Source organism: Carettochelys insculpta, chromosome 2, assembly GCF_033958435.1.
Source record: "Carettochelys insculpta isolate YL-2023 chromosome 2, ASM3395843v1, whole genome shotgun sequence".
Classification (NCBI taxonomy): Eukaryota; Metazoa; Chordata; order Testudines; family Carettochelyidae; genus Carettochelys; species Carettochelys insculpta.
This window is the reverse complement of record NC_134138.1, coordinates 27,826,109-27,853,669: the sequence shown is the minus strand read 5'-3', so window position 1 is coordinate 27,853,669 and position 27,561 is coordinate 27,826,109. Positions and strand designations below refer to the sequence as shown.

The window sequence follows — 27,561 nt, the reverse complement described above, 5'->3', positions numbered from 1 at the left end:
CGTGAGTTAAGCACAACCCAAAATCCTGCTCCTCCCAGCCCTGGCTTAGCCCAGTCCCACACTCCCAGCCCTGCGCAGCCCCATGTCAAAACCCCCTCCCGTCCACCCCCAGTTCAAAACCCCTGCAGCCTGGCTCACCACCCACTGCGTGTGGCTTCGACTAACCCACCCTCTGGCCCCAGTTCAACACCCCAGCAGCCCAGCTCACCATTCCTGTGCAGATGCAGCTCCGGCTCAGCTCCGGGGCACAGCTCACCCCGCGCAGCACAACCCCCTCCCTCCCCGACCCTGGTTCAACCCTCCTGCTTGTGGCTCAACACTCCCCGCCCCGTGCACACGGCCCAGGCTTAACTCTACCTGCCCCATCCTGCCCTTCCGCTGCAGCCTTAACCCACACCAGGCTTAACCACCCGGCCCCCTTCCCACGGCCTCCGCCCACTGCCAGGCTTACCCATCCCCAGATGCCTGCCCAACCCCATGATTTACCTTTCAAAAGGTGTGTCTACACGTGCACGCTACTTCGAAGTAGTGGCACCAACTTCGAAATAGCGCCCGTCGCGGCTACACGCGTCGGGCGCTATTTCGAAGTTAACTTCGAATTTAGGCGGCGAGACGTCGAAGTCGCTAACCTCATGAGGGGATCGGAATAGCGCCCTACTTCGATGTTCAACGTCGAAGTAGGGACTGTGTAGACGATCCGCGTCCCGCAACGTCGAAAGTGCTGGGTCCTCCATGGCGGCCATCAGCTGGGGGGTTGAGAGATGCTCTCTCTCCAGCCCCTGCGGGGCTCTATGGTCACCATGGGCAGCAGCCCTTAGCCCAGGGCTTCTGGCTGCTTCTGCGGCAGCTGGGGATCTATGCTGCAGGCACAGGGTCTGCAACCAGTTGTCAGCTCTGTGTATCTTGTGTTGTTTAGTGCAACTGTGTCTGGGAGGGGCCCTTTAAGGGAGCGGCTTGCTGTTGAGTCCGCCCTGTGACCCTGTCTGCAGCTGTGCCTGGCACCCTTATTTCGATGTGTGCTGCTTTGGCGTGTAGACGTACCCTCGCAGCGCCTATTTCGATGTGGTGGCACGCAACGTCGAAGTTGAACATCGACGTTGCCAGCCCTGGAGGACGTGTAGACGTTATTCATCGAAATAGTCTATTTCGATGTTGCTACATCGAAATAAGCTATTTCGATGTTGGCTTCACGTGTAGACGTAGCCAAAAAGAGCTGCATGTGCTCCTGCTTCTTCCCTAGCTGCAGAATGCACGTTCCACTGGGAAAGAAGCCACCCCCAACTTGCACAAAATTCGAGTTATGTGAGGGTGCATGGGAACGCAACCCTTGCATAACTCAAGGGACTACTGTACTTGGTTGGTTCACGGCTTTAAGCAGAGCTATAGAAGGCCAGACCGGCTTTCAGTTTTTACTACATGTCCCAGCAAATTCTGTGTGTTCCCATGTACTTTAACACAAGATGCATGCTACAGACCTTGCCTCTCCTGGTTTGAAAAGCAAAAAAATTAAAGTATCACAAATGACAGAACCTTGGAATAATTTTGCCCAATGAAATGCAGCCTCCTCTCGGTCGCATGCAACAGTAGCGTCAACATGCAATATTTTAGGACAGGAACGAAGACTTCTGCTGTACGTTAAGTCATAAGGGGAACTCAGACTTGGAGCAGACATAATGTAATTACTTCTACTGCAATTTCACTAGCGCATTGTGGCTAATTATGCAACCCTTGTGAAAACTACTGTAGGGTCTGATTTTTAAACTCAGGCACAAAATCTAGCACTTAACTACTCAACTGTTCCCAAAACATCTGTTGTAAGTCTGGAATTAACTGCAGGAACAAATCTGTTGGTACAATTATCTGCGAAAAGAAAACTCAACTTGCACAAATAGAAGGCAACTTTAAAAATCAGGCCTCTGAAATTCTAGTCCTTTATTTTTTCCTTGTATCTTCTGTTCCCTCAGCTTCATGTCCATTTTGTTAAAAAACTCATCCCATTCATTTCCATGTTCCCCCTTTATTCTTCTGCTCACCCCCTGCTGCTTATAACATCACTATTTAGCCTTTATCATAACTTAGCTAAATAAATGATAGGCACAAGCACGTCAAAGTTCATGTGTTGTCCAAGTGAAGGAGAGAGAGAGAGTTCAGACCATGTGGTTAATGGCTGCTCATTCTGAAGTCAGTTTCTCTAAATATATCCATCATTTAGGTGCACCAAAAAGGACCAAAGTCTCATCTTCCCAACACTGCTTCAGCCTCTCCTTAGGAAGAAGCACAAATATTGTGAAGTAACATTGTGATGGGGGTCCCCCTGGCCTCTAGGTTGGGGCAGACAGTAATCCTATGTAGCCATCAGGCTGCTATCCCTTGGGTGGGGCTAGGTAAGTATCCTATGGCTCTGTAGCTACAAAATAATCAAGAGTAGTATGAGTAAATCTGACATAGGCAGGAACACCATTGAATCTGGGAGCAGAAATTACTCTTCACATGTGTGATGGGGTTTACCAAAACAACCCTGGACTGCCAGGCATGGACCAATCATTGTGAGCCCCAGAGGCCACACCCCCTTCCCTGCTTCACACGCTCCAAGTAGATAACTCATATAAAAAATAACCACCAGACGCCTTGACACCTGCAGATGCTCCCAGGAGAGAGCAGCTGCCACTTGCTGAGGAGACTGCCTGAACCCCTGCCCAGAGGGAAGTAAAGTTTATCAATAGACCAGGGATCCTCACTCCTCCAGCTCCCAGTCCCTGCCCTACCGTGCTCAAATGGACCTCAATTTAATTGGTTTAAACAGCCAGCAGGAAGGATCCAGCCACAAAACCAATTAAATTGAGCCCCATTTCAGCGCAGCACAGGTGGCGGAAGGGAGTGGGGGGGTGGGGGAAGCCATGCTGATGAGGCAGTGGCAGCAGCCCAGTAGAGGAATAGGGGGTGACAGCAGCTGAATTCATATGAGGTAGATGGGTGGGGAAAGTCTGGGGCTATGAGGGGTTTACACCTGGAGGCGGGGGGACATGGTTTGGGGCTGCAAGGGGTTTACACCAGGGGACAGGGGCAAATCAAGATTTTTTTTTTTAGTAAGAGTTTTCCCAGGGAAGAACCTTCCCCAACACCTCAGGTTTGAATTGCCTTGGGTTACAAAGCCTTACCAACTTGTCAAACTGCACCGCCATCTCGCAAAGGTTGGGAACTGCTGAGATAGAGTATTCATTCACTTTGCCTCCCCATTACTTACCTTGCCCTGCCCTCAGGACGTCACCCAATGCCTAGTGAGGACTACTGCCTACCCCAGTCCAGAGGCTGCAGGAACTGACGTCACAATGTTACTCCAGGTTTACATCTTTCCTAAGGAGAAGCTGGTCACAATCCCAGATAATGCAGACAATGTATGTAATTGAGCACGCTGTTGTACTGTTCTATGAAGCAAACAGCCAAGATCTGGAGTTAATAAGATAAAGAGTCAAGCCAAGTGGGACCACAGAGGAGTTCTCCCTGTTTTTACACCAATGTTCAAAAGTAAATGATGCGGACAGAATTTAAAGTCAGTTTTTCATTGGGGAATTATATTAGGATTTTCCCATTATCATGAAATGAACAGAAAGAGTTTTATTGCTGAGGTAAATGTGAAAGTGTACAGTGTTGGAATGAGGTCATTATAGGTGGGGCTTAGCCACTAACCATCTTCAAGGGCATATGACATGACCTTTCTTTTTGATAACGTGTTCACCAGATGTGTGGGAGAGAATAAATGAACATAAATGTTAATTAAAACAAATTCAGCAACACACCCAACTCCCTATGAAAACGAAGGGAGTGAAGCAGATGTGACAAAGTGCACTTTGCATGTTCTGTAAACTTTTCTGAGATGTGCTTAGATGTTATAGTGATGGGATCAACAGAAAATCCTAAAATAAACAGCATTCCATGTATCCAGGCAGATAGTATGCTGATTGTTTAGGGGAATTATGGCATATTAGAAGGCAAAGGTTTCTATTGGTAGTGCATATCTGCACACGACTTGCTGCACTTAAAATTTATTCTGGACATGGATGGAAAAAAATTAGAGGGAACATTGATCAGGAGCCTGGATTTTATTCCTGAATATACCATGGTTCCTAGTGTGTTTTCAGTTAACTCCCATCACGTCTCTGTACCAACTATAAAATGGGGCAGCTTAAAGAACTGATTAGTTAAAATTTATGAGGGTGCAGCCACAATACCATACTTTAAGTTCCTTTTCCAATGGTTGCTTATCTTATACTCTCTGGGATTGGACAACTGAATATATGAAGGCAGTTAAACCAAAAGTACCTAAAGAAATTATTTTAGATTAGATAAAAATGTTTCAATGCACATTAGGGTTTCTATTGCAAACACATTTTAAGCTTTTCTATTACAATGGTTATTCTAAGCTCCCAAAATGGCATGTTTTTACTGGCACTCCCCTTTTATTCGTCAAAATGTACCAAGCAGTACTGAAAATCCATGACTGCAATCCATGATTAGAGGAACAATATGAGTCTGCTGTTGCTTGCTTGTTTCATTAGCCAAAGTGTAAATAAATGCAAAGTAAATGAGAAGATGGAAATGTCTTCATTTGAAGTCCAAAACCAGGCTCAAAGCAACTTTTGTAACATTTGACTAAATCTTGTTTGGACAGCTTGCATGTTCCACAATCAGAATGTTATGCTTCACTCCAAAGGATAAGAGAAAAACAGGAAAGCAGATAACACCACAGCAATACCCAGTCCGATATCGAAGGAGACAGCTGCAACAAATGACATCTCACATAGCCCTATCATTGTCCTAGAATTAAGGTATCTGGCTGCAGATTAGTCTGAAAGTTCTAGACCATATTAGCAAACTCTTCGTTTTAGAGATATCATGCAATGCAATGTAATTCCAATTCACTTTTTGCCAGTTAGGTGATTTTTTCTCCTCTCCTTCATTTGGGAATGTTCTCTTACATTCATCTACTGAATTTTGACAACAATAAGCTACCTGTTTTGAAGGCAGAGCTGTTAAGATATGTCAAGTGCTGGAGTTAAGACTCAGTGGGCAAACCCAAGAGAAGAATCTTCTCCTTTTTTTAAAATTGCAAACATTAGCACACGTTGAACCTCTCTATTCCAGCACTCTCTGTTCTGGCAACACCCGTAATCCAGCACGACTTTAGTTAGCTGGATGTCCTTTTATCATGGGCGTGGTCAATTTTCCCACAATCCCACAAAATTTGTTTAGAGCCACCAGTCCTGGCTCTCAGAGTTCCGTGCAGTTGTTTAGCTGTAATTTACCCCTAAATGTCTTCTAAAAGCCCAGTAAGCAGTGGAAGTGTTAGTAAAGGTGCTAAACAACATTGCCTCCTATGTTTCAGCAAGTTTTCTGGTTCAGCACTGGTCAGGTCCCAAGCTTGCCAGACCAGAAGGGTTCAACCTGCAATATAACTGGGGACCTGTTAGCAATTCTTATATTTAAGTTGCTAATGCCCACTCTGAGAAAGGTTTCTTGAGACCTCTTCCTTGAGAAATAACAAACACTTCTGTATCTTGCATGAAGTTTTTGACGTCTGATATCCCCCAGGATAGAGAGAGGCATTTTCTTGGTCTAGGTCTTCATTTTTAAGTTTTACCAGCATAACTAAGTCGATTAGAGGTGACTTTTTTTTCTTCATTTTTTTTGCGGCATTGCTGTGTCAGCAAAAGCCCTGGTATAGATGCACTCATGCTGGGTGGAAAAAGTGTGATTGCTGGGGGTAGCTGATTTTGCTTGCCAAACCAGAATCAGCTACGCTGCCCAAAAGCACTGGTTTCTGGCATAACACTGTATACAGCATATATACCAGTTTAACCATGGGCAACGATTTTCCCCAGGAAATTCCATTCAGCATTTGCTGAGATACAAACTGTAAATTCACCATTTCCCATGCAGTATAGCTCTCTTGGGCAAGAGCTCTGTTCTGCTCCACACCCCACTGTTCCGTTCCTCCCACACTGCATCAAACTACTATGAGCATCCCTTTGTTTTCATGATAGATAAGAGAATACCACTCAGGAACACAGACAAGAGAAGATGGCCACTGACAAACAGATGGGACCAATGTATACATATACATGCAACCCAAGCCTCCCCATTCTCTGTATCTCCTTCACCCAGGTCTGACATTCTTGTCATTCAATTCAATGACAAAGCTCTTGTTAACTTTAATGGAGGACAATTGAACTTCCCATTCCCTTTACCTTGAACTTCTGAGTGAGGATGCTTAATCCAATGGCTAAAATAATGAATTTTCTCTTGCCCGAGCTGACATCCAGCCTCTGGAAGTGGTTTCTTCAGGTTTTTTGTAGCTGCCTAAATTTCTTTGCAGACCAAGTTGTTTCACACCAAGCCATTTTTAACTTCTACTCTTGCTGTAGCTAGTTGTGGAATTACTGACATAAACAGAGAATGTCTTAGGTGAGAAAAACGTGACTGGCAGCCACATACAATGAGGAACACCAGTCTCTTGATACACTGTGTAACTTGTGCTAACTTCCAGCAGAAAAGAAAACCACTGTCAATCTACTAGCACCAGGGACACATGCAGGACTGCATTAGTGCAACTAGTTCCACCAGGGCTGAACCAAGAGATCATTCAAAAACTACAGCTACTGACTGTATGCAAAGGCCACCACTCTACGAATATCTGGCCGGCACAAGTATATCACACCCAGGTTTTATCCAATCAAATTCTGGGACTCATACAAGTTTCTCATCATCTTTAAAGCTCTAACTGGGCAAGGACTTCATTATCCTATGAACTTTCTCTAAGGTTCTAGCATACTTGCTATGCCTTGCCGGAAGGGTCTACGTTTTCCCTTGCAGTGGTAGGCGAAACATATTTCTGAGAGAAGGAATCACAGTCATGGATGTTTCAGATATCATAATATCTCAGATAAACCTTCCGAAGTTAAGCTTAAGTAGTTGGGAGAACATTGTATTGAAACTGCAATATGCTGTGTACTATTTTGGGATGGTACAGAATTTCTTTAAGAGAGAAGCAGGATTAGCACAGTCTTTGGGGGAATATTAGGAACTTCCAAGGACTTTTTAGGTACACTACATGTGAAGTGGATGAATACAGAAAGGCACTCTGCAATGTGCTCTGGGAACATGGCCAATATGATGTTTTAAAGTGACCTTTTAACTTGCTCATCTTTAACACACTTTTACTTTGAGCCTAGCTCTTTATCATTGCAAGGCGCAACAGCGAACAGCTACATTCACCTAGGACTGGGAGACAATCTCCTATTCTGAAGATTACAGTCCCTAGCATATAGAGGTGTTTGCCTTCAAACTGAGGCTACACACTCAAAGATGACAGTAACAATTTTCATGCTCAGTAACTACTGGGGTTTTGCTTCTTCTTTGGGGAGATGATTTGGAAACAAGTATTAGCCAAACATATTCTGTGTTCAAAGAGCTTATAAAAATGAGTCTGGGAACGAGAGGATGCCCCCAAGGAGGCCAAATCTACTGACTGTACACATCAACGTTAAAATTCACTAATGAGGTTCAGCAGTTCTAGCAAAAGGCCCTATTCTAGTATGGTAAAATTCAATCCAGAACTGTATGCGGTCCAAGACCTCTGGCTGGCTCTCTAAAGGGTCACCTTCTCCCTAAAATAAACAGCAGGGTTAGCCATCACAGACTTCTGCTGGCTTTTCTAAGCACGGATGGAGCTAAGAAAGGTATGTGAATATTTCTGCATCCTTTGCTGTATTATGAGGTAGTAATACACCGCATGTGACACTGAAGAAATTGTTTGTCTTTTTAATGGCACCGCAAAGCTATACTCCAGCACTGCAAATGGAACCAGTGACAGTCAACAAGCTGTTAGAAGGTAATGTAGACTTTCCATTATTTCAACATAGAAATAATGTTGAACTGTTCCTGTGTATGCCTGGATTTACTTCCCCCTACATCAGTGGTTCTCAATTGGGGCCCACTGACTACCAAAGACCTTCCTGATGTTTGCTGATATTCACTGGTGAGCCAAGCAGAGGTCAGCAGAAGGGCTAGGTGGAAGGCAGGTCACTGAAGGCTTGGTTAGCTAAATGAGTCTTCAGAAACAGAGAATATGGGAACCACTGAATTAGATAAGAGGCCACAGCATGCACAATCAGAGGCCTTCACAAAGGCTAAATAAAAACAAGTATCTAATTCAGCCTCTACTTATAGACACCCAGAAAGCTTTGAAATGAAAAAGAAAAACACATTCATTACCTTTTCCGCAAGCCAGCCTAGATGTCTGATCTCACGACTTCCAGCAATCCCGCTTTTACCCAGCTGGTCTTTCACCTCTGCGATCACCTTAGGAATAAGATCATTAACACTGGAGTGGATCGCATTGAACCAGGCCTGGGCTGTGGCTGAATCTTTACTCCTTAGAACCACAGTGTGCTTGGCGTCAGGTGAATGAACTTCAAGAAGCCTAGAAAAATAAGACAGAAAATGTTACATATGCACCCAAAACTCAGGGCAAAAGTGATTAACTGTACTAAGTTCTCTTAGAAGAAAGCAAATTATGTGAAAGGGACATCAGCTAAGCTAAACTTACCTTCACTGTTGTTGAGTGTAACAGTGTCCACCTTAAGAAGTTCAGCTCTGGTGTGGTTAGTTGTTTTTGCACCTGTGAAATACTGATCCTTAAAGGTGACTTGCAAAGTTAACTATGTCCCATATTGGGAACTTCCATGGGAGTGCCAAGTGCAGAGCAGCAGATTAGAAGGGACATTCATCTGCTATTTAAAATATACCTTGCTGTTTTCCAAGTTCCATAGCCTGCTGTGGATCATCGCATCCTGCCTAATGCAATTCCCCAGCAAGCATGTGTTGGTGACATGACACCCACCATGAAACCCTGATGGAAACTAGAATGTATTGGTAAAGTTAGTCAGTTCCATTTTTTTTTCCAGTACAGCAGAACCCTGAGATACGTGCACTCAAGTGGTGCATATTTTGGGTTAACATGATCCTCAGTGGCGGGGAGCTGGCACCTGGCTCCAGGATGCCCACCACTCAGGGGATCTGGGAAACTGACCAGTGCAACAGGGCTGGTCAGCTTCCTGGCTCCTGCATATGACAGGCAGCCCAGAGCCAGGTGCCAGCTCCCTGCCACTCACAGGAACAGGAAAACCCACCAGCACAGCTGCACTGCTCAGTTTCCCACCTCCTGTCAGTGGTGGCAGCTGACAGCCTGACTCTTGGCTGCCACCCCGATAGGAGCTGTCATCCTGATTCTTGCTGCCCCTGACAGGAGCAGTTTCCCTGCTCCTATCAGTGCTGGCAGCCTGACTCCTGGCTGCCGCTACTGACAGGAGAGGGGAAACTGACCAGCGCAGCAGTGCTGGTCTGTTTCCTCTCTCTTGTGAGCAGAGGGCAGCCCAGAGCCAGGCTTTCAGCTGCCTGTCACTCTCAGGGAGACAGGAAACTGACCAGCACTGCTGCACTGGTCAGTTTCCTAGCTCCCCCCAGTTATGTGAAATTTGACTTACACAGGGTTGCGCAACAATGCAACCTCCATATAAGTTGGGGGTCTAGTGTATGACTAAGTTTCCTGCATTGATCTATGCACCTATTATATACCCTGCAGAACAACGCTACCAAGAAATAAAAAACTAACTACCGAATCCTTTAAAAAGTTACCGAAGCAGAGTTCTCTTGTGAGCTTGATATCCACCATTAAGCAGGAGTCAGCAGCCCACACTGATTGGCTACATCTACACTTGACAGTTTGTTGACAAAACTCATCAAGTGTCTACACACAAAATGTGTTTTGTTGACAGTATGTCGACAAAACTCAGCACTTCCGCCGACAGATTTCCACCTCTCCACGATGAGGAATAACACCTTTGATAACAGTTTCTGTCAACATAAAAAACCCACGTAGACACTCCAGGAGCCCTCTGTTAACAGACAAGGATTCCAGTTCATCAAGCAGCCCTGTCTGCTGAGCTTCTGGCTGGCCATTCTGTTGACAGAGCACACTGATGTTTTGATCTGCTTATTTGTGGGGATATGATCTGTCAACAGAAGCTTTGCTGGAAGATCTCTTCCAACAGTAACTTCTGTCAACATATCGCTATAGGTTAGACATACCTATTCATTTTTGTGGGAAGTAACAAATATCCTGAATGCTCTGTTTAGACCCTGCTCACATAGAATGGGAATGTGTTGGCTAGCACCATATCAAACAAAAGTTCTTGCTAGCAGCTTTCTGTTATGGCTTTCTTAACTAGCATGAACATGGGTATTTTTTCCTGAGAACCATGTCCCACAAACCATGATGGGGGCTGCCACCTGTAGTTTCAAAGTACCGTTTAACATATTTTCAGGCAAAGGAGAAATTTCCTCACCACACTGGTCATGGGAACTGTGCCAAAATGTTACTAGCAGCAACCGCTCTTAATGTGGCTGTCTCCCACAGAGTTCTGCTCTCAGGAGTACAGAGACTTAGATACTGATTGGTGAGGTATTGTGTGTACATGCATATATGTTTCTCAGATAACTTTGTGGCCCATTTTTAATGTCCTCTTCTCCCCCCAGAACCCAAATAACAAAGCCTGGCCCAGGCACGGAAAGTGTGAGAATGACACTGTGGGCTTCCATATTTATTGCCTGTTACCCCAATTCGCATTTGCTGTCCATAATACAAATAGTAAGATTTCCTCACCTAAGTTCCATCTTTGCAAATTCATTACCTAAGACTCAAGCTGTGCACTTCCTGATTTCAACTTCATCGTTTGAAGTTCTTCTGTGAAAGGCCAATCATTTTTTATTGTTGTGTCTACAGTGTCTACTACAGAAGACCCCTCTCCTTGTTTGGGGCTGACGAGCTTAACATTTGGAGCTTAGTTAACAATCTGTTGACGTACAAGTCAAAGCAGAACTGAATTTACTCTCCCAGAGCTGTTAGCCCTTTAGGATTGACAGCCATCATTATACCTTTGGGGAGTCTGCAGGAAGGAGAAAGGAAGTGTGTGAATCTGGAAGCCCCTCAATGTCAACTGGCAGAAGGCTTAACATATTGTAACTCATGCCACACTCATTACCTCTGGTACAATGTCATAACATGTATATAAAAGGGGTTATGTAAGCGTATATGTACACTGAAGACATGTTAGTCTCAAAAAAATCACTGTATGCGTGAGCTAGGTATAAGCAGTGCTGGAAATATGTTCTTAAAATGTGTTTAGGAAGCAGTGCATAAACCCAGCCTGGGCTAGACAAAGGTATACTGCTGTACCTGTCTGACTGGCTTGGTCACATGCAAAGGAAAATGAAAATACATTTACATATAAGGTAAACAAAGCCATCAAGCTAACAAGCAATGGACAAGTTAGTTTAGTGCAGGCTCCAACTATCTGAGGCAGAGATAATAGACTTTGGGAAATATAAATGGAGCAAAAACTTACAGGAAGTAGGATACGGCACCCTGAAAACTGGATCCCCTAGCCTGGAGATGCTGGTAACGATGTAAGAAAGAAAACTACTCAAACACTGTAATGTGCTAAAATTAAGATTTAGTCCCTAGAAACCACATTTTGCTTCATTTGTAACTATACTTGTCTCTTTTTCTCTTCCTTGCTCTCACTTTCTGTTCTTTAGTTAGAAAAACTAATAAGAGTAAGTTTATTATGAACTATCTGCTGTTTTCTGTTGAACTGCATGTGAGTCTTCAGCTAGTCTAATCAGCTGGAGTATACATTGTCTCTAAAGGCAGGGAACCTAATTTCGGTGAGTGTTGCAGCAAGAAGGAATGCGCTCAGCACTGACACCTCTCTGTGGAGCTCTGGTTGACTGATCCTTACCTGCCAGCCAGGCCTGGTTTAAACTGGCAGTCTCAAGTTTGCTGGTGCGGAAGACAGACTTGTGTGACGGGGCAAACAATCTGATCCCTAGCAAAGCACCCCTCTGTCTCGGCAAGAGTGAAACACAATAGCTGGCAACAGCAGAATGTCACAGGATGTCATTAAAGTCATCAAATACCATTTTAAATGCCAAGGTTTTCAAAAACTGAAGATAAAAGTCAGGTTTGCAAATCAGTGTTTTAGATACCTAAATATTTTTTCCCCAAAACTGCTGAGCACCCACCTGCTCCTACTTTTCTCAACACGTACTGCTTAGACCTTAGCACTTTAAAAAAAGTATATATAAGCCATTATATATATATCTCAGACTCATATGTTAAAGTCCTAAACTTTGACCGAAGCGTGAAGCTATCTGAAGAAAATCACACTTTTACAAACTCACTCATCTGAGCATGATCTTATTTCAAGAAAAAGAATGAAAAGAAAAGAAAAAAAAAGAAAAGAAACTAAACTAAAAGGAAAAAAGATGGATTCACTTTGGTTATCACTTTATCCATTTATGCCTAGTGGGTTTAAAAGTATTGTCTCCTGATATCCATGTGCTATGTCCCACTGAGTGAAACCAGAACAAGACCTGGCTCTACTGAGACTGAGATTTTAAAGAATAGTATCTAGCTCTTGTATAGTGCTTTCCATCAGTAGATCTTAAAGCAATTTAGAAAGAACTGTATTTACCCCCATTCCACAGATAGGTGAAGGAACGGAGGCACAGCAAGCTCATTTGCCTTAGGTCACTCAAAAGGCCGCTGACAAAGCTGGGAATGGACTCCAGTACCCTTGTCACTCAGCCACACTGTCCTTCATCTAAATAATTTTTCTAAGGCAAAGTTTTATGTGGAAACAAGGCCTCTACTGTGCTACTTGTAAGAAAAGAGAATGTTCAGCTTGATCTTGCAGAACAATTCTCCTCCCAAAAGTTTTATATGACCATATCCTTAAAAGAACCTTCAAATGTATGGGTCTCTAAATAAAACATTGTGCAAGCACTACTGGAAGCCTTCAATGAATTTATGGCAAGTTTGCATTTGGCTCTTTTTTAAGTTAGTTTGCAGCAATGTTTGGTTTAAAAATAAATTCTCCATGGCTAAAGAATTTCTTAATGACAACATGAATCCTATGATCTTGAATGAGCAGTCTGAATGATATGTCACTTCAGTGAACACGTATATGAAACATATAAACATATAACTTGGTGTGTTTGCCCCTCAGAATGTGTTTTCCTTGGCTGCAACTATTTAAGGTGGATATCTAAAATAGCTATATTCCTCTTCCCTCTCATCAGCTGTGTCAAGATGCAACTACAAAAACATATGAATAAAATCCTTCAGTTTCTTAGCAAAAGGCATTAATCCAGTCCTTCATATCCAAACATCATGAGCATTTAGAGGGTTTATCCCCACAATTCCTTTAATTGAACCAACTAATCAAAAGCTGTTAACATTTGGCATCAGGCATTTAATACAAAAAAAAAAAATCACAAAGTGTCATCTGTCAATGATTGTTGATGGGGGTTATTTTTAGGTAAGGTGATTACACCCAGTCTCTTGTAAAATGCTTGTCAAACACCAAAGCTTGATGGTGATGTACTAACAACTGCAAATGGCTACATTACTCTTCATCCATGACAGGAAGATGGAGCAATATACACTGCTTTTTTACAGATTTCAGAACTGGGGAAAGATGATGGGTTGACAGTAATGACAACTGAGCTCCTCTATCCACAGAAAAGAACGCAACATGGAAAGTCACAATGAAAGCGTAACCCTCATTTTTGTGGTCAGGCCACACAAGATGATAAGAGTCTACTACAACTACCAGCTACTTATTCTGTCTGCTCAAACAAGAGAGATTCAGGCTTTTATTCTGAAAGTCCAGAGGTTAAATCTCGCAGTCAGACTGAACGAGGCTTGTTATAACAGCTGTGTAAATGGCTGATTTGTTTTTTTTGTTTTGTTTTACAGGCAGTTGCAATGTATATTGGTTGGGTTGAACTAAAACCGATTCTTTTCCCTAAATTTTAAACAAGTCAGAAAAATAATTTTGTTTCTGTGCTTTTTGAGCTTTGTTTTTTAAAGCAAAGAAAATGAGGGGTTATAGTCTTACCGGACAGGTAGGTTTATAGTCCTATATGGCCTCTTGTCATTAGGCACCTAATCCCTTTCACACAAAAAAGAGCATGTTGCCCTCTCCCCCTTGCACACAACTTTTAGCCCACTAGCAAGGGAATTCCCCTGGGAGGTGGAAGACCTAGATTTGAAACACTGGGACTCAAACGTACTGTGACAGAAACCCCCACCCCCACGCTTTATGGAAAATGAGTAATGAATATAAATATGTATAATTCAGAAATGTTTTGAACAAAAATGATTTGAGACCTATCTTTAATGTTATAACCTGCTGCTGAATCTGTCAATCCTCTTTTTGGGCATGTATAATAGAACCCCAAGTTGCACGAAACATTGGGTTAACGCAACTCTGAGTGATGGGGAGCTGGCGACTGGCTCCATGCTGTCTGCCACTCAGGGGAGCCGGGAAACTGACCAGTGCAGCAGAAAGAAACCCTCACTTCCTCCCCCTCTTTTCTGAATAGTGTTTAAGCCCTCCTGGGAAAATAGCATGATAAATTAAAACAACTCATTTGAATATTTCTAACATCTTTCTTCTGTTTGACCAGAAACAATTAGCCAAAATAGAGATGAAGTTGCAAAATGTTTTGGTCAACTGAGTGGAAAAAAAATATTGTCCAAGATTCCACCCAGCTCTAATCATTATGCATGTTTCCCTCAGAGAGCATTATCTAGTCACGTCTACCATGCTCAGAGGTCAAGGCTTTATAACTTCACTGCCCATCCCTCCTTGACTCTTACAGAAGTATTTGATGCATTCACAAATCCTGCTGGGAAATGGTCTGTGCTAACAGCTACTTGCTGACTCATGGTATTTCCATATTTCTGAAAAGCAATAAATATTGATGACCTTAGTAAGCTGTAATGTGCTTAAATGTTTCCAGCAGTCCAGGCTTTGTAGCTTTAATTGGCTCCCTGGCTGAAATGACCACCACTTTGTTTATCTGCAATTTAGTGATAAAGTTCTCTTTTAATTCCCCATTGACCAGAATTATTAAGGACAATGCCACAGCTGTGTTTATTCTCACACTCCACCACAGTTATGTAAATACTGCACATGGAACTATTTGTGATAAAGCCCATACCAACCCCAAGGAATTATATGTTAGCTCTAGATAGGGGCCAAGATGTGCGGTCTCCCTCCAGATTGGCAAAGCATATGAATGATATCACATTTTCTCAGAGAGCATTTGGCAGACCTTATAATAGATGAGAAATTTTCTCTCTTGCAAAAAGTTCCACTGAGCCAAGGAATATTTCCCAGCCTTCCTTTTTGCTACTTACAAAACAATTTCATGTAAAATCCAAAATGTCAAACTGCTGCAATCTTGCCATACGAACAACATTCACTCCCACCTGAATTCCAGAGCTGTTATTTTATAGAGGGGCAGATGTTGAAGACAAACATCCAGTATAGCATATTATTCATGTTCGATAAGATCTCACGGAAAAGGAGTGTTTGTTTTCTAGGAACCACCTTTAGTCAAATCACTTGAGGATGTTCCTCTCTCACATCAGTGTAGGGACAATTCTGCACTGATTTACAGCCTGTACATGTCTCTCCTAGATCAGGTTCAGCAGTCTGTTACTCACATTTAAAGGAATGATAACGTAATTGCCGTTAATGATGAGTGGCATCAACAGTGTTTCTGAACTCAGCGGAACTACACTACTGCAACTGAGAACAGAAATACTTCCACTGATTCCAGATTTCCACATGGTACACAGCACCACATCTGATCATTAGGGCCACCTTCCCTCAGTTACCCTTGTGCAGCCGCCTTGGATCTGTAAATATATTTTGGTGCATTCCTCCAGTGTAAGGAAGACCGTACTGTCCTAAGGTCTCAGCTCCTACTCCACTCCTACAACATACAATCTTAGAATCATAGAATCCTAGGTCTGGAAATGACCTCAGGAAGTCACCAAGTCCAGCCCCCTGCCTAAAACCCCAACTAAATCATCCCAACCAGGACTTCGTCAAGCTAGGACTTAAACCTCTGTGGACAGAGATTCCACCAGAACTCTAGCTAACGCATTCCAGTGCTTCTTCACCCTCCGAGTGAAATAGTTTTTTTTCCCTAATATCTATCCCAAACCCTCCACTCTAACTTGAGACCATTGCTTCTTGTTCTGCCATCAGTCACTACTGAGGACTAGGAGGGAGTGAGGGAAGGTCGAAGTGGGGCACCAACTGCGAAGCTGCCTCCATCTACACTGTCAATCTGCAATTCAAAATCTGCACTTTGAAATTATGCTAATGAGGCACTGAATATGCATGTTAGCTCCTCATTAGCCTGCTTCAAATTGACTCATTACCATGCCCTCCTCCAACAGGAGGGGGCAAGTATAGAAGCAGATTAGGAATAAATTGTTGAAATTAAGAAAAGGAAAATTTACCTTTCATATCAAGGGTAAAGTCCCAAATATCCATCCTATTACACAAAGGAATAATCTCTTTGGGGAAAGTGTGAAAGTCACACGACTTGACATAGTTAAAAGTTGACCAGGAGAATGCGATAGGGTGAGATATATTCAGATAATATAGGCCTTTTCCATCTAAGAATTCAATGGCTCTGTGACTGTCACAGGAATACCTGCTGTGTGAGTTTCTTGCAGCCTTGCAACAAATGCCAGTTAAATCGAGGGGTGGGGTGGTCCAAGCTACCGGTCAATACAGAACTGGACTGGACTGAGACGCCCACAATGTGGCCCTGGAATAAAAACGGGAACTTTCACAGACTGACCCACAGACCCAAAATAACTATCCTCTTTACGGAGAGCAGGTGATGAAAGACATCAGTTTTGGTTTTTGTTTCTTTAAATCTACCAGCATTAAGGATTTTTTTCCCCGTTTTTCCTTCTCATGTTCCCCCTCCCGCACCTTTCTTCTTCTTTCACACTTTAGTTGTAGTAGTGCGGAATGTGATGAAACAGTGATATCCAGTCCAGCCCTCATTACTGTGGGTTTAAGTATTGAACCACTGAACCAAACTGTTTCAGCTGCTGCTGAGGTCAGTTACCTGAAAAAACAAGGAACAGTGGAATAAATGTCACAGTAAGTTTTAGTGTCACATCACAGAACAAATCCAGAGATATGGCAGGATCTTGCCTGCACTCTGGACTGAAGCCACTTGAAATATTCCTGGTCTACAAACCAGTTCAGATCGCCTACCATGTGTGTTTGGGGCAAGAACCTGGAGCACAGCTCCTTGAAGCAACTGGGGTCAAGGAGGAGCAAAATATATTTGTTTTGATGAAAAAAAATACTCAAAACATCTCTCACAGAAGTTACAGCTATCCTAAAACCATCACCGAATTTCAAAGAATGTGGTGTCTGCAGTGTGTGGTAAATCTCCACTGAGTGAAGTGTGACTAACTACTCTACAGCACAGAGCACCATCACCTCACCTGGGAAAATCTAAGGAAAATGCAGCACAGAATCTCATGCCGGAGAATACAAATAACTTCTGCTGCCTTCAGTGGGAATTAGATGAATTCTGTGGTCAGAAAATAGGGCTCCAATTAAGAGAAATCAGGCAGCAATGTCACAAGGCACTGTGGCAAAAAGGGGGACTCCTGAAGCATCCGTAAGACAGATGAGAAAAGCAAGAAAATTAAGTGCAGTATCCAAGAAGACTGCCTCTTAGTTGAAATCCTGCCATAAAGAGATTAGTCAAAGAGTACATTCCAATTCTCTTAATTCTTACAGTCTTACCAGATAAAAGGATGAGTGCTTCCGCAAAAAGGCAAAATAAAAGCAGCAAGAAGAAGAAAGGGACATCTGAAAGAAAACTACAGAATTTGCCACGGTTCAGTTCCTGGCAGCATGGTCCAGTGGCAACAGCAGCAGCCTCAGAATCAGCTTTGACATGCTGGGCAAGTAATTTTCTCAGCCTGAACCTACAATAAGGGTGTGCAATCATTTTTGCTGCAATGGCCACTCCAAGTATTTAGTAAGTGGTCAAGCTCTACACTTTATTATATTAGCGGAGAAGGAGCAAGGTCTGGATTGGAGACTGGCTGCAGAAGGGAGCTCATGGTGAGAAACTGGGGTGCAGGAGTGGGTGTGCTGTCTGGGAGGGACTTGGATGCGGGAGTGGATTCCGAGCTGTGGGAGGAATATAGGGTCTGGTAGGGAATTGTGATCAGGGTCAGGAATGCAGGAGCAGATGCAGAAGGTTTGTGATGAAACCTGAGGCAGGTACTTGGGATGCAGGAGAGAGTGGGGTGCCAGGTACAGGCTCCGGCTGGGAGACACCTACAATGAGTGGCTCCCAGCCAGCAGTCCAGGGGGATCCTCAAGCAAGTTTCCTGCCTGCTGCGCCCCCACATCACTCAAAGCAGCCAGCTGCTGGGGCCAGCATGTGCATCTTTACACAGTGCACATCATGTGGGGGCAGCAGCCTCAAGCTGCCTGCACCCAGAAGCATGGCCCAGGCAGCTCCCATTGGCTGGTTTCCAGCCAATGAGAACAGCTGTATATTAGAAAAAACTTAGTAACTATAGGGCAGCTATGTCAGTCTTTCTTGAACTCTGTTCTGTGGAACACTGGTGTTCCCTGAACACCACACAGGTGAGCCATAAGCATTTGACACTTTTTTGATATCGTACACAGATGGCATGTGTTTTCTGTTATTAAAACCAGATACACTGTTACGTCTTCATTGCTGTGCTACTTGATTAATTTACTTCATTTTGTTCTTCCTGTATATGTTGCTGTTTTGTTTTGTTTTGGTCTGAACTTTTGGAAGAAAATTGTCATAGGTGTTGCACATAAAAATTATTATTTTGTGGTGTTCAATGGTCTCAAAAGTTTAAGAAACCCTGGTCTCAGTTTACTTGTGTCTCCTCAGCAAAGGGGGCTGGATCTGATGACTTCTTGAGGGTCCTTCCAGCCCTACGTTTTTATGATTCTGTGCCAGAACTGAAGAGAGAGGCCCAAGCTAAAGATGATGCCCAGGTTTTGAGCCTGAGTGACAGGCAGAAAGGTGGCACTCTCCATAGTGACTAAGAAAGTAGGCAGAGGGAAAGGGTTTGGTGGGAAGGGAAAAGTTTTAGCCATGCTGATTTGATGGCTACACATTTACAAGTTGCGTCAGAGAAACAGATTATTTCAGCTGGAGATATAGAGGGGAAAAAAGAGAAAGTAACTCAAGTCTGAGCACTAAAGAATCTCCAGAGAAAGGATGAGAAGCACAAAAAGAGCGTTCTCCCAATGAATTGCTGACAGAGCAAGTGGAGAGGGAGGAAGAGAACCATGAGAGGAGACGCTTACAGAAGCAAAGAGGAAAAATGACAAGATTTCAACAAGCAGAGTACGATAAATGACATCAAAGGCAGGTAATGACCCAAAGAGATGGGAGATGGAGTACACGTTCTGAACATTTTCAACTGATGTTGTCTATCAATATGAACACCACCACCACTTGTTCCCCCACTTTTCCTCCAGCTCTTAGAAAGACTGTCTGTATGCCCGATGCCCAGATAAGATTGAAAGACTTCTAGGCAAGCTACACTTGTACCCAATGGAATGACTGAGGGCTACAGCCTCTCTTCTCTGAGTTTGGTCTATGCTATATCCCACCAAACCGATGTTATATTAGAACCTCTGTGAGTAACCTGCAATTTGTATGCCATTGGCAGTTGTGGTGATTACAACCGAGTTACATAAAATTGTGTCTCTCTCAGTTAAATGACGATCCACAGAGAGACAAACGAAAATAAAACTGATTGAAGTGCTGCTCCCTGAGAAAAGCCATTACTCACTCATTGCAACATGGTCATTCCTAACTTGTTCAGTATGCACAAAACACTGCTTCAGAGGCCAGGTTCTTTTTCCACTGACAGTGGAGTGGACCCACTGGCTCTAATGGAGCTACACTGATATAAATCAGGAGTATGAGGAGAATCCACCTCATTTTGTAACAGCAACCGTGCATTTTTGGAAATATGGGAAGCAGGTCTGGGAGCATGTTTCATAACAGTAATGCTCTCAGATCTTAGTGTCATGTCCTACTTCCCATTCAGGTAATTACATCTGCATACTTTGGCATTCTTGAATCTGCCCTCAGCCTCAGAGTTACAGAAGCAGACACATTCCTCCTCTTTGCCGTACCAGGGAGAACAAAACCCCCACCCATCTAACCCTGCCCTGCAAATCTTCAGGGACAAGGCATCCATCCATTTTCATACCAACACAAGAAGAATACAACATGAACTAGTCTCCGCCATTTTAGTGACTAGCTGACTGGCTATGGTATTGGGGAACTTCAGGGGATCAAGAAAGCCATGTGCAACCCCCCCCCCCAAAAACGGTAAGTTCTCATGAGCTGGAGAATGAGAATCCAGGACAGATGTTAGGCGCCAAGCTACATGCTCTCCTCTGTTATGGGTTTTATTAAAGATACAGAACTCCTAATGTAAAAAGACACATCTATAAATTGACTAGTCTACCCTTGAAAACAGACCTAATAAAACACTTCATTGTTTTCTAAAACAGCTTTGTTCAATATCATGGTACTGTGCCCTGCCCCCCGCTAAAACATGATCATGTTTTTATTCTGTCCTTGTCCTTATACTTCTTGTTTATTTTTTATTTCACTTACACATTTTGTCTTGCTATTCAGACTGTAAGCTCTCTGGGGTACAACCTGTATGTTATTGTATACCTGTGCAGTCTAATAGAATAACGGGGACTCACCTGGCTAACACTTGTAAGTTTAAAAATAAAAATAATTAAGAGCAAGAGCATGACTAGATACTTCCTTTTATTGAAATGTCCTACAGAATTTACCAGTGATTAAATTTTCGAATGCAATTTTTAAAGTTACTGGAAGGATTCTACATTTGGTTTCTATTTCTCTGTTCAATCACTAAGATGGTTTAAAAATTCTACAACAAGAACTTTATTCTATATTATTCTTCAGTGGCATTTACAGTAATTTCTATAGGGTCCTATCAGCTTTAATGTTATGTGCCTAAATGCTGTACAGGTTGCCAAGCTAGCTATGTATCACTCAGGGGCTTGGCTGGATGGTTTTTAGGGTATTTGGTGTGTGTGTGTTTATGTGCTAGAACGTGCTGTTGGCCTAGAATATACAAGAGATATGCAGGTAGCCCCACTGAGACAAACTCTATGGCTCTGTATCACCTTGAAATTGTCCTTAAATTCCCCCTTCCCAACAAAGGGCCCCATGTTACAAATGCTATGCTCATGAGTAACTTTATCCTTGAGAGCCAACCCACTGAATTCACTCTTCAGGGTCACACTGCTTAGTCCAGCTGAACTGCTGCCAGTGGGTAAAGTTACTCATGTGCCCCAGTGTTTGAAGGATTAGGTTGAACACATTTTGTTTAGTTGGATAAATGTCAAGCAGGGTTTAGAGTCAGCGCAAAACAGCAGAAACTTGAATTGACGCAGCTTGGCTTAATCAGTCATTTTATCCATCCTGTATCATGTCTTCAGCACACTGAGCCTGTAAGTGTTTTTGTATCAGGCGTAAAAGAGGCTTTAAAAGCAGAAGGAAAACAAATCTCATCTAAGAATGATTTTTCTATTTTCCCCCTGAACAACATCCACAGAAATTGATGAAAAAGTTTGTTCTAAGGCAAAAACATCTGACGCTTAGATGTATTAGTAACTTTCCCCATCTTGAGTTACTGGGAAAATCTGTCCTTTGAGATCTGACGTTAATTTCTGGTACTGCTATTGTATAGGACACTTGCCAATAAAAGTGAAAGCAAGCAATGGACTGCAGAGGTAATTACTTCAGCCTAGCTTATTCCAGCCTGAAATACAACATGGGCTCCTATGTCTAGCCGAGCATGAGTCAGATCACGGTGGGCAATACTTTTTGATGGTGGAGCCACATCAGGAATTTGGTAAGTGATCAAGGGCCGCACTCTTCCATGATATTAATGGAGGAAGTGCAGGGTCTGGGATGGAGGTGGGGTGCAGAATGGAGCGCGGGGTAAGGGATTGGGGTGCACGAGGGGGTACAGGATTTAGAAAGGAGTTTGGGTAAAGGAGGGGGCTGTGACCTGGGGCAAGAGACTGGGGCATAGGAGGGGAAGTAGGGATTGTGGTTGTGACCTGGGGCAGGAGATAAGGGGAGTGTGTGTGAGAGATGCGGGGAAGAAGGTTTGGGTTATGTAGGGTAGGGGGCAAGATTACAGGGGCACAGGGTTGGGAAGAGAGAGGGGTGGGGTGCCCGAGGCAGGCTGTGCCTGGGAGTCGTTAACCTGGGTGATTCCCAGATAACAGCCCAGCAGGTTTCCTGTCTTCCATGCCCTGACAGGTCGCTCATTGCAAGATCTTGTACACTGGTGAACAACTGCAAGCCTGATGGGGGGAAAAAGGTACTTTCAGCACTACCTGTTCTTCAAATCAGACAGCTCCCACTGGCCGGAAATCAGCCAATGGGAGCTGCAAGATTTCATTGGGGGAGGAGGCAGAGTATCAAGCCTCCTTCCCCCTCCTTTCAGGCTCACAGCTGTTCACAGACAAACAAGGCCCCACAGCCAGCTTTTCTGAGTGAGGTGTGGGGCAGTGCAGTGCAGACAGTGTTTCAAGTAGCAATGAAAATCATGCATCCTCCTGCTAACACTACAGAAACATTAGGGACAGGCCTGTAACAATGCCCTCAGCTGGTCTTTTGCAGGAGCTGAAACCAGGAACTCTGCTTCTAAAAGTATGCAGCTTTACTGCTGTGCTATATTAAATTGTTTAAAGGCAGTCACAAACTCATGACTCTCTGTACATGGCTCAGTCCCTAGAGGAAGGGAAAGCCCCCATGGAGACACAAACTAGAAAAACAGACTTTATATTTGCTCCATGTCTGAGGAAATTTGATTCTACAAATCAAACTTCTTGACTCAGGACCATCTCCACTTGGAAAAAAAAGAAAAAAAAAAAAGGTATTCCCCTCTAAGAATTGTGCAGTACACAAAGTACAGTAAACTCATTCACACCCAGCCTTCTATCACCCAGAACTCTCAAACAACTGGTATTTTAACCATAAGTAAATTTAGTTATGTTTTCCAGAAGTACAGTGGAGTGAAATTAAGTACAAATAAATACAGCAAATACAGTATAAGTTTACACTGTACAATACTATGGTTGTTGGTAAATAAAGTACTCTGCACACATTTTTGTTTGATTCTTAATATCTAATCTAGCTTTTCTTTAGCGTAATGCATCGTTAGGGATACCTCTCTATTATTCAGCATATTTGAACGCCCAGCAACCGCCCAGTCCCGTGGCTGCTGGATATGAAAGCGTTTACTGTGGAACCAGTTCAGCAGAAGTCATGCTATAGTCTTCTAGCCTGACTGACCAACAAAATGGTTCTACTGCACAGCTGTGACCATGTTGTACATAGACTAACCTCTTCACAACCATGTTTGGGCTTGGCCACAGCTGAACGTGATTTCAAATATAATTTCAAATCCTAGTATGGATAGGGCCTTAGTGAAGGCTTTCGCAGCCAAATGATTTTTCTATTATAAAACACGGAAGCTACACCATCAATTGTAAGGTCTATGTGTATTAAGGAACTGTGTTATAAAATCATAGTGCACCGAAGATGCTGTTACATTGTGTGGTCTTGCTGGTGCTTTAAGAACGTTTTGGAATAATGTTATTATCCTGGTCTGAGTTAGAAGGGTACATCTTCTAACCAGCATTATGTCATCACTCCACCAAAGAAAACATCATTTCCAATCTTAAGCATAATTTCCTATTTTTAGAGATCTTATGTGACCCACAATATTTTGTGATTTTGCTGCTCTTGTAGAATGGCAGCGAGACCATTTGCTCGTACAGAAAAATCCAGCATAGGGTAGTATTAAAAATATTTCATGCTGGCCTGCAATAAAATCAGAAGTCACTATTTCCATAGGAAACAAAAGCAACCCTAAGAGAAATCCATGCTAACAAGTGACATGACTCTTTCCACACATTTCTTAGCAACACCAACAACTGCAAGTCGTTACCATATTCTTTTGTGAATAAATCTTTCACAATACAATGATGATCCTGCTAAATGGTTTTAAAGCAAATTTGAGGGTCAGAATAATGGTAGAGGCCCAGAGTTACAACGTAGGCAAAGAAGGAGACAGCATGTGACTCAAAGAACTACAGGCTGGATAAACTGTAATGCAACTGCCAATCTCTATTTTTTTTTGTTTTGTTTTTAAGAACAGCATTCTACAGTCATGGTCAAAACCACTATACTCTGTAGCAACCACTGCTTGCAACAGTGTTTTGGGTTGTTACTGTAGAAAACTGAACTATTATTTTCCGAGGGTTGACTAGCACTAAACATGCCCATAGCCCCTTGATGAGCTGGGCACCGGAGAAGGAAGCAAAACCACAAGAGCAATATGAACAAAAGAAGAAGAAAACAAATTTCAAAGGAAACACGACAGAACTAGAAGTGAATAGGAGAGTTGAAGAAAATTAAAAAATAGTCCAGAGACTGGAACCCTTCTGAGACGCCAGGCAAAAAAGCAAGGAGCATATACCCTTCAAATTATCATGAAGGATGGGAGTGTGTCTCCAGCAAGAAATCAAAAGCACGGGGAAATCACTGACCTACACAAACCCCATCTCTTCATTCCACATGAAAATCTAACTCAGAAAATGTAGCCTCCAGTCCCTCCAATATGTAAGTGCTGAGAATGAAAAGAGTTCCAAGTAGGTTCTTTAAACGGTCGCTTTCTAGAGAAGAACAGAAAGCCCATTGTTTGGATGAAAGAATCAGTCTCTATTTCCACCCCCTCACAGACTCTATTGGTTCTTTTTTGTTAGCAGCTGTTAAAATAGATGATCACTGAGTGTGCTGGTGTGCTGCAGCTGTTCCACACATGTTATTAGTAAAGGCCAGTCAGCTCATCTTATTTTTAGCATCACAAAAAAACCCCCCCAAAAAAAAAACAAAAACAAAAACCACAGAAAATCCCATTTATTTTCTCAAAAGTAACCTCTCTCTCATTCTCTCTTCCAACAGAGTTGCATGAACAGACAAGAAAATTAGGCCATTTCTTAAAAAACAAACAAACAACAAAAAGCAAGTTTGTTTTTTTCCTGTCTGCTCTTATTTATCTGATACCACTCTGTTAGTGAGTGTGGCCTCTTCAAGAAAATCATACCACTATGCTAAAAAATAAAGTGTTAAGTGGTTTTTCTAAGTTATGAAAAATATTTGGCTGTTTTTTTTTCTAATACGTTCCCCAAAGCTTATGAATGTGTATTTACCACAGCAGTCCCAAATGTGTTATAATAAAGAGCTTTATATTTTGAAATGTTTCACATCACGCAGGCTACAGTTACACTAGAGAGTGTTGCTGACAAAACTCAGATTTTGCCAACAAAATTGGTGGAATGTCCACACACAAAATGTGTTTTGTCGACAGTTTGTCAGCAAAACTCAGAACTTTCACTGGCAGCGTTCTGCCTCTCAGCCATGAGACGTAACACTGCTGCTGACAGATTCTGTTGACAAAAAAGCTCCACGGACACTCTGGGGGACCTTCTCTCGACAGACAGGGCATCTAGAACAACAGGCAACCCTGTCTGATGTGTTTCCGGGTGCCTGTTTCGTCGAGAGAGCAGCCAGGCAGTCTGGCTGCTCTGTTGACAGAGTGAAGCATTCTTCCAACTGGCTTTTGTGTGTGGCCACACTCTGTCAACAGAAGTTTTGTCGATAAATCTCTTCCAATAGGGACTTCTGTCAAGAGATAGCTGTAGTGTAACTGTAGCCTTGGAGATCCTCACATGGAAGAAGCTTTGTAAAAGCCAAATGCCAGATCAATGATGTGCAACCTGCAGCCCATTGGGATTCTATGTGTAGCCCATGAACATTTTGCTTCCCATTGCCCATGCACTTGGTTGCCAAATTCTGCTTGTTTCCACCCACAAAGATTTTTTCCTACTAGCATTAATAAAGTGACACACATGTAAAGCAAGGGTACATGAAACGAGGTTCATGCTGATTACACAAAACATTGACTGTAAGATCCAAACGCTCCCTCTGCATCCAGTCACAGTGCTGCTGTGATTCAGCTGGCACACCCCACAAACTCTAGGTATGCAAACGGAGTTAGCCAAAGTACCCTATAGCAGGAGACTGTCTTGGTTACGACAATCTTGCAGGCCACTATGATGAAGGAGGCCCATTCACGTGGTCCACTCACTAGCCTAGGCTGCCCCTCATTGGGCCAGTTTATTATTTCAGTTCAATGGCATTATGATCCAGAAGTGCACAAAGAATTTGATCCTCAGTGTTACCATTTACAATGCTCAAGCTTTACAGTTAATAGCTCTCAGACGCATAATAGAGCCATATGTTCTAATGCAGTGTTTCTTAAACTATGTTCAACGGAACACCCGTGTTCCACACACACCTTGTGGGTGTGCTGTCTTTGGAAAAATAATAACCATTTTACAATAACAGTAATGGAAAATACTGAACCATAATTTTGATTCTACACCTCGCAAGAACAGTAGTGGTCTGGCAACACAGCAAGGTTTACCAACATTGTGCTAGCCTTCCCCCTCCTCTAATAATCTTCTCCTAGCTATATATAGTGTAGCAACTAGCAACAATGAGCGGTGCACGTGCTACACCAGTATGGCTGCTATGCTATCAGTCAGCTGCTTAAGGACAGTGTGTGGCCTGTGATGATTACTGAATTTATTATTTCAACCATTATGAGTAAACAGAAGAAGAAGTTACATTTCTTTTTTAAAAGGCCAGAAGTGAATGAAAATACTACTGCTGAAGAACCAGTACCATTGAGTAAAGTAAATTTTCATAGGTGTTCTGCATAAAAATATTGTTGTTTCTTGTTCTGTGGTCTTAAAAAGTTTAAGGAACATTGTCCGAATGCACAAAATTAGGGCCAGACAAAAATCACCACTTACCTGTTTTCTGGATCTGACACAGTCATGTTGCGTGTCACATAGCACATTTTAAGTGGAATTGTTTTTCTGTCTCTGTTGATGGAGAGAGAAAGCTGCGACAGCGGGTCAGAGGCTACACCTCCCAACCGAGGAGATTCCGGGGGTGGCGTTTCCCACCCAATTTCCGAAACCGGAGAACCTTTCTTCACATACGGAGTTGCTTCTCGCATGTACTTCACTATTAAAATAAAAAAGCAAATAAACTCTCAAAAGATGCTTAGATCCAACGTGAATTCTAACAATTATTATTATTTATTTTTTCTATTGGGTGAACATGATTGTGGTATATGCGGTACAACCCCATAGGAAGATATGGACCCCACCCTGAAGAACTTGTAGTCTACAAAATGACACTATAAGTTGGTGTGCACAAGAGAGGATCTGAGGATAGAACTGGGGTAACAGCAATAAGATTAGTTAGATTCATAGAAGTGACCATTGTGATCATACAGTCAGCCCCACAGCACACCAATCATACAACCTCACCCAATAATTTCTATAACAACACCTTAACTTCTTTTTGCACTACACCATATCTTCTTTGTTTAAA

General features: G+C 42.9%; 1 protein-coding gene across 1 annotated transcript in view; it reads right to left on the bottom strand.

Moving 5' to 3' along the window:
- The window catches only part of SNTB1 (syntrophin beta 1), a 196,299-nt gene that overhangs the window by 73,564 nt on the left and 95,174 nt on the right, over positions 1-27,561 (bottom strand). The window contains exons 2-3 of the mRNA XM_074986722.1: positions 26,973-27,189; positions 8,272-8,479 (exon numbers count right to left, since the gene is read on the bottom strand). Of these exons, the coding sequence (XP_074842823.1) occupies positions 8,272-8,479; positions 26,973-27,189 (425 nt within the window). The remainder of the gene's footprint in view (positions 1-8,271; positions 8,480-26,972; positions 27,190-27,561) is intronic.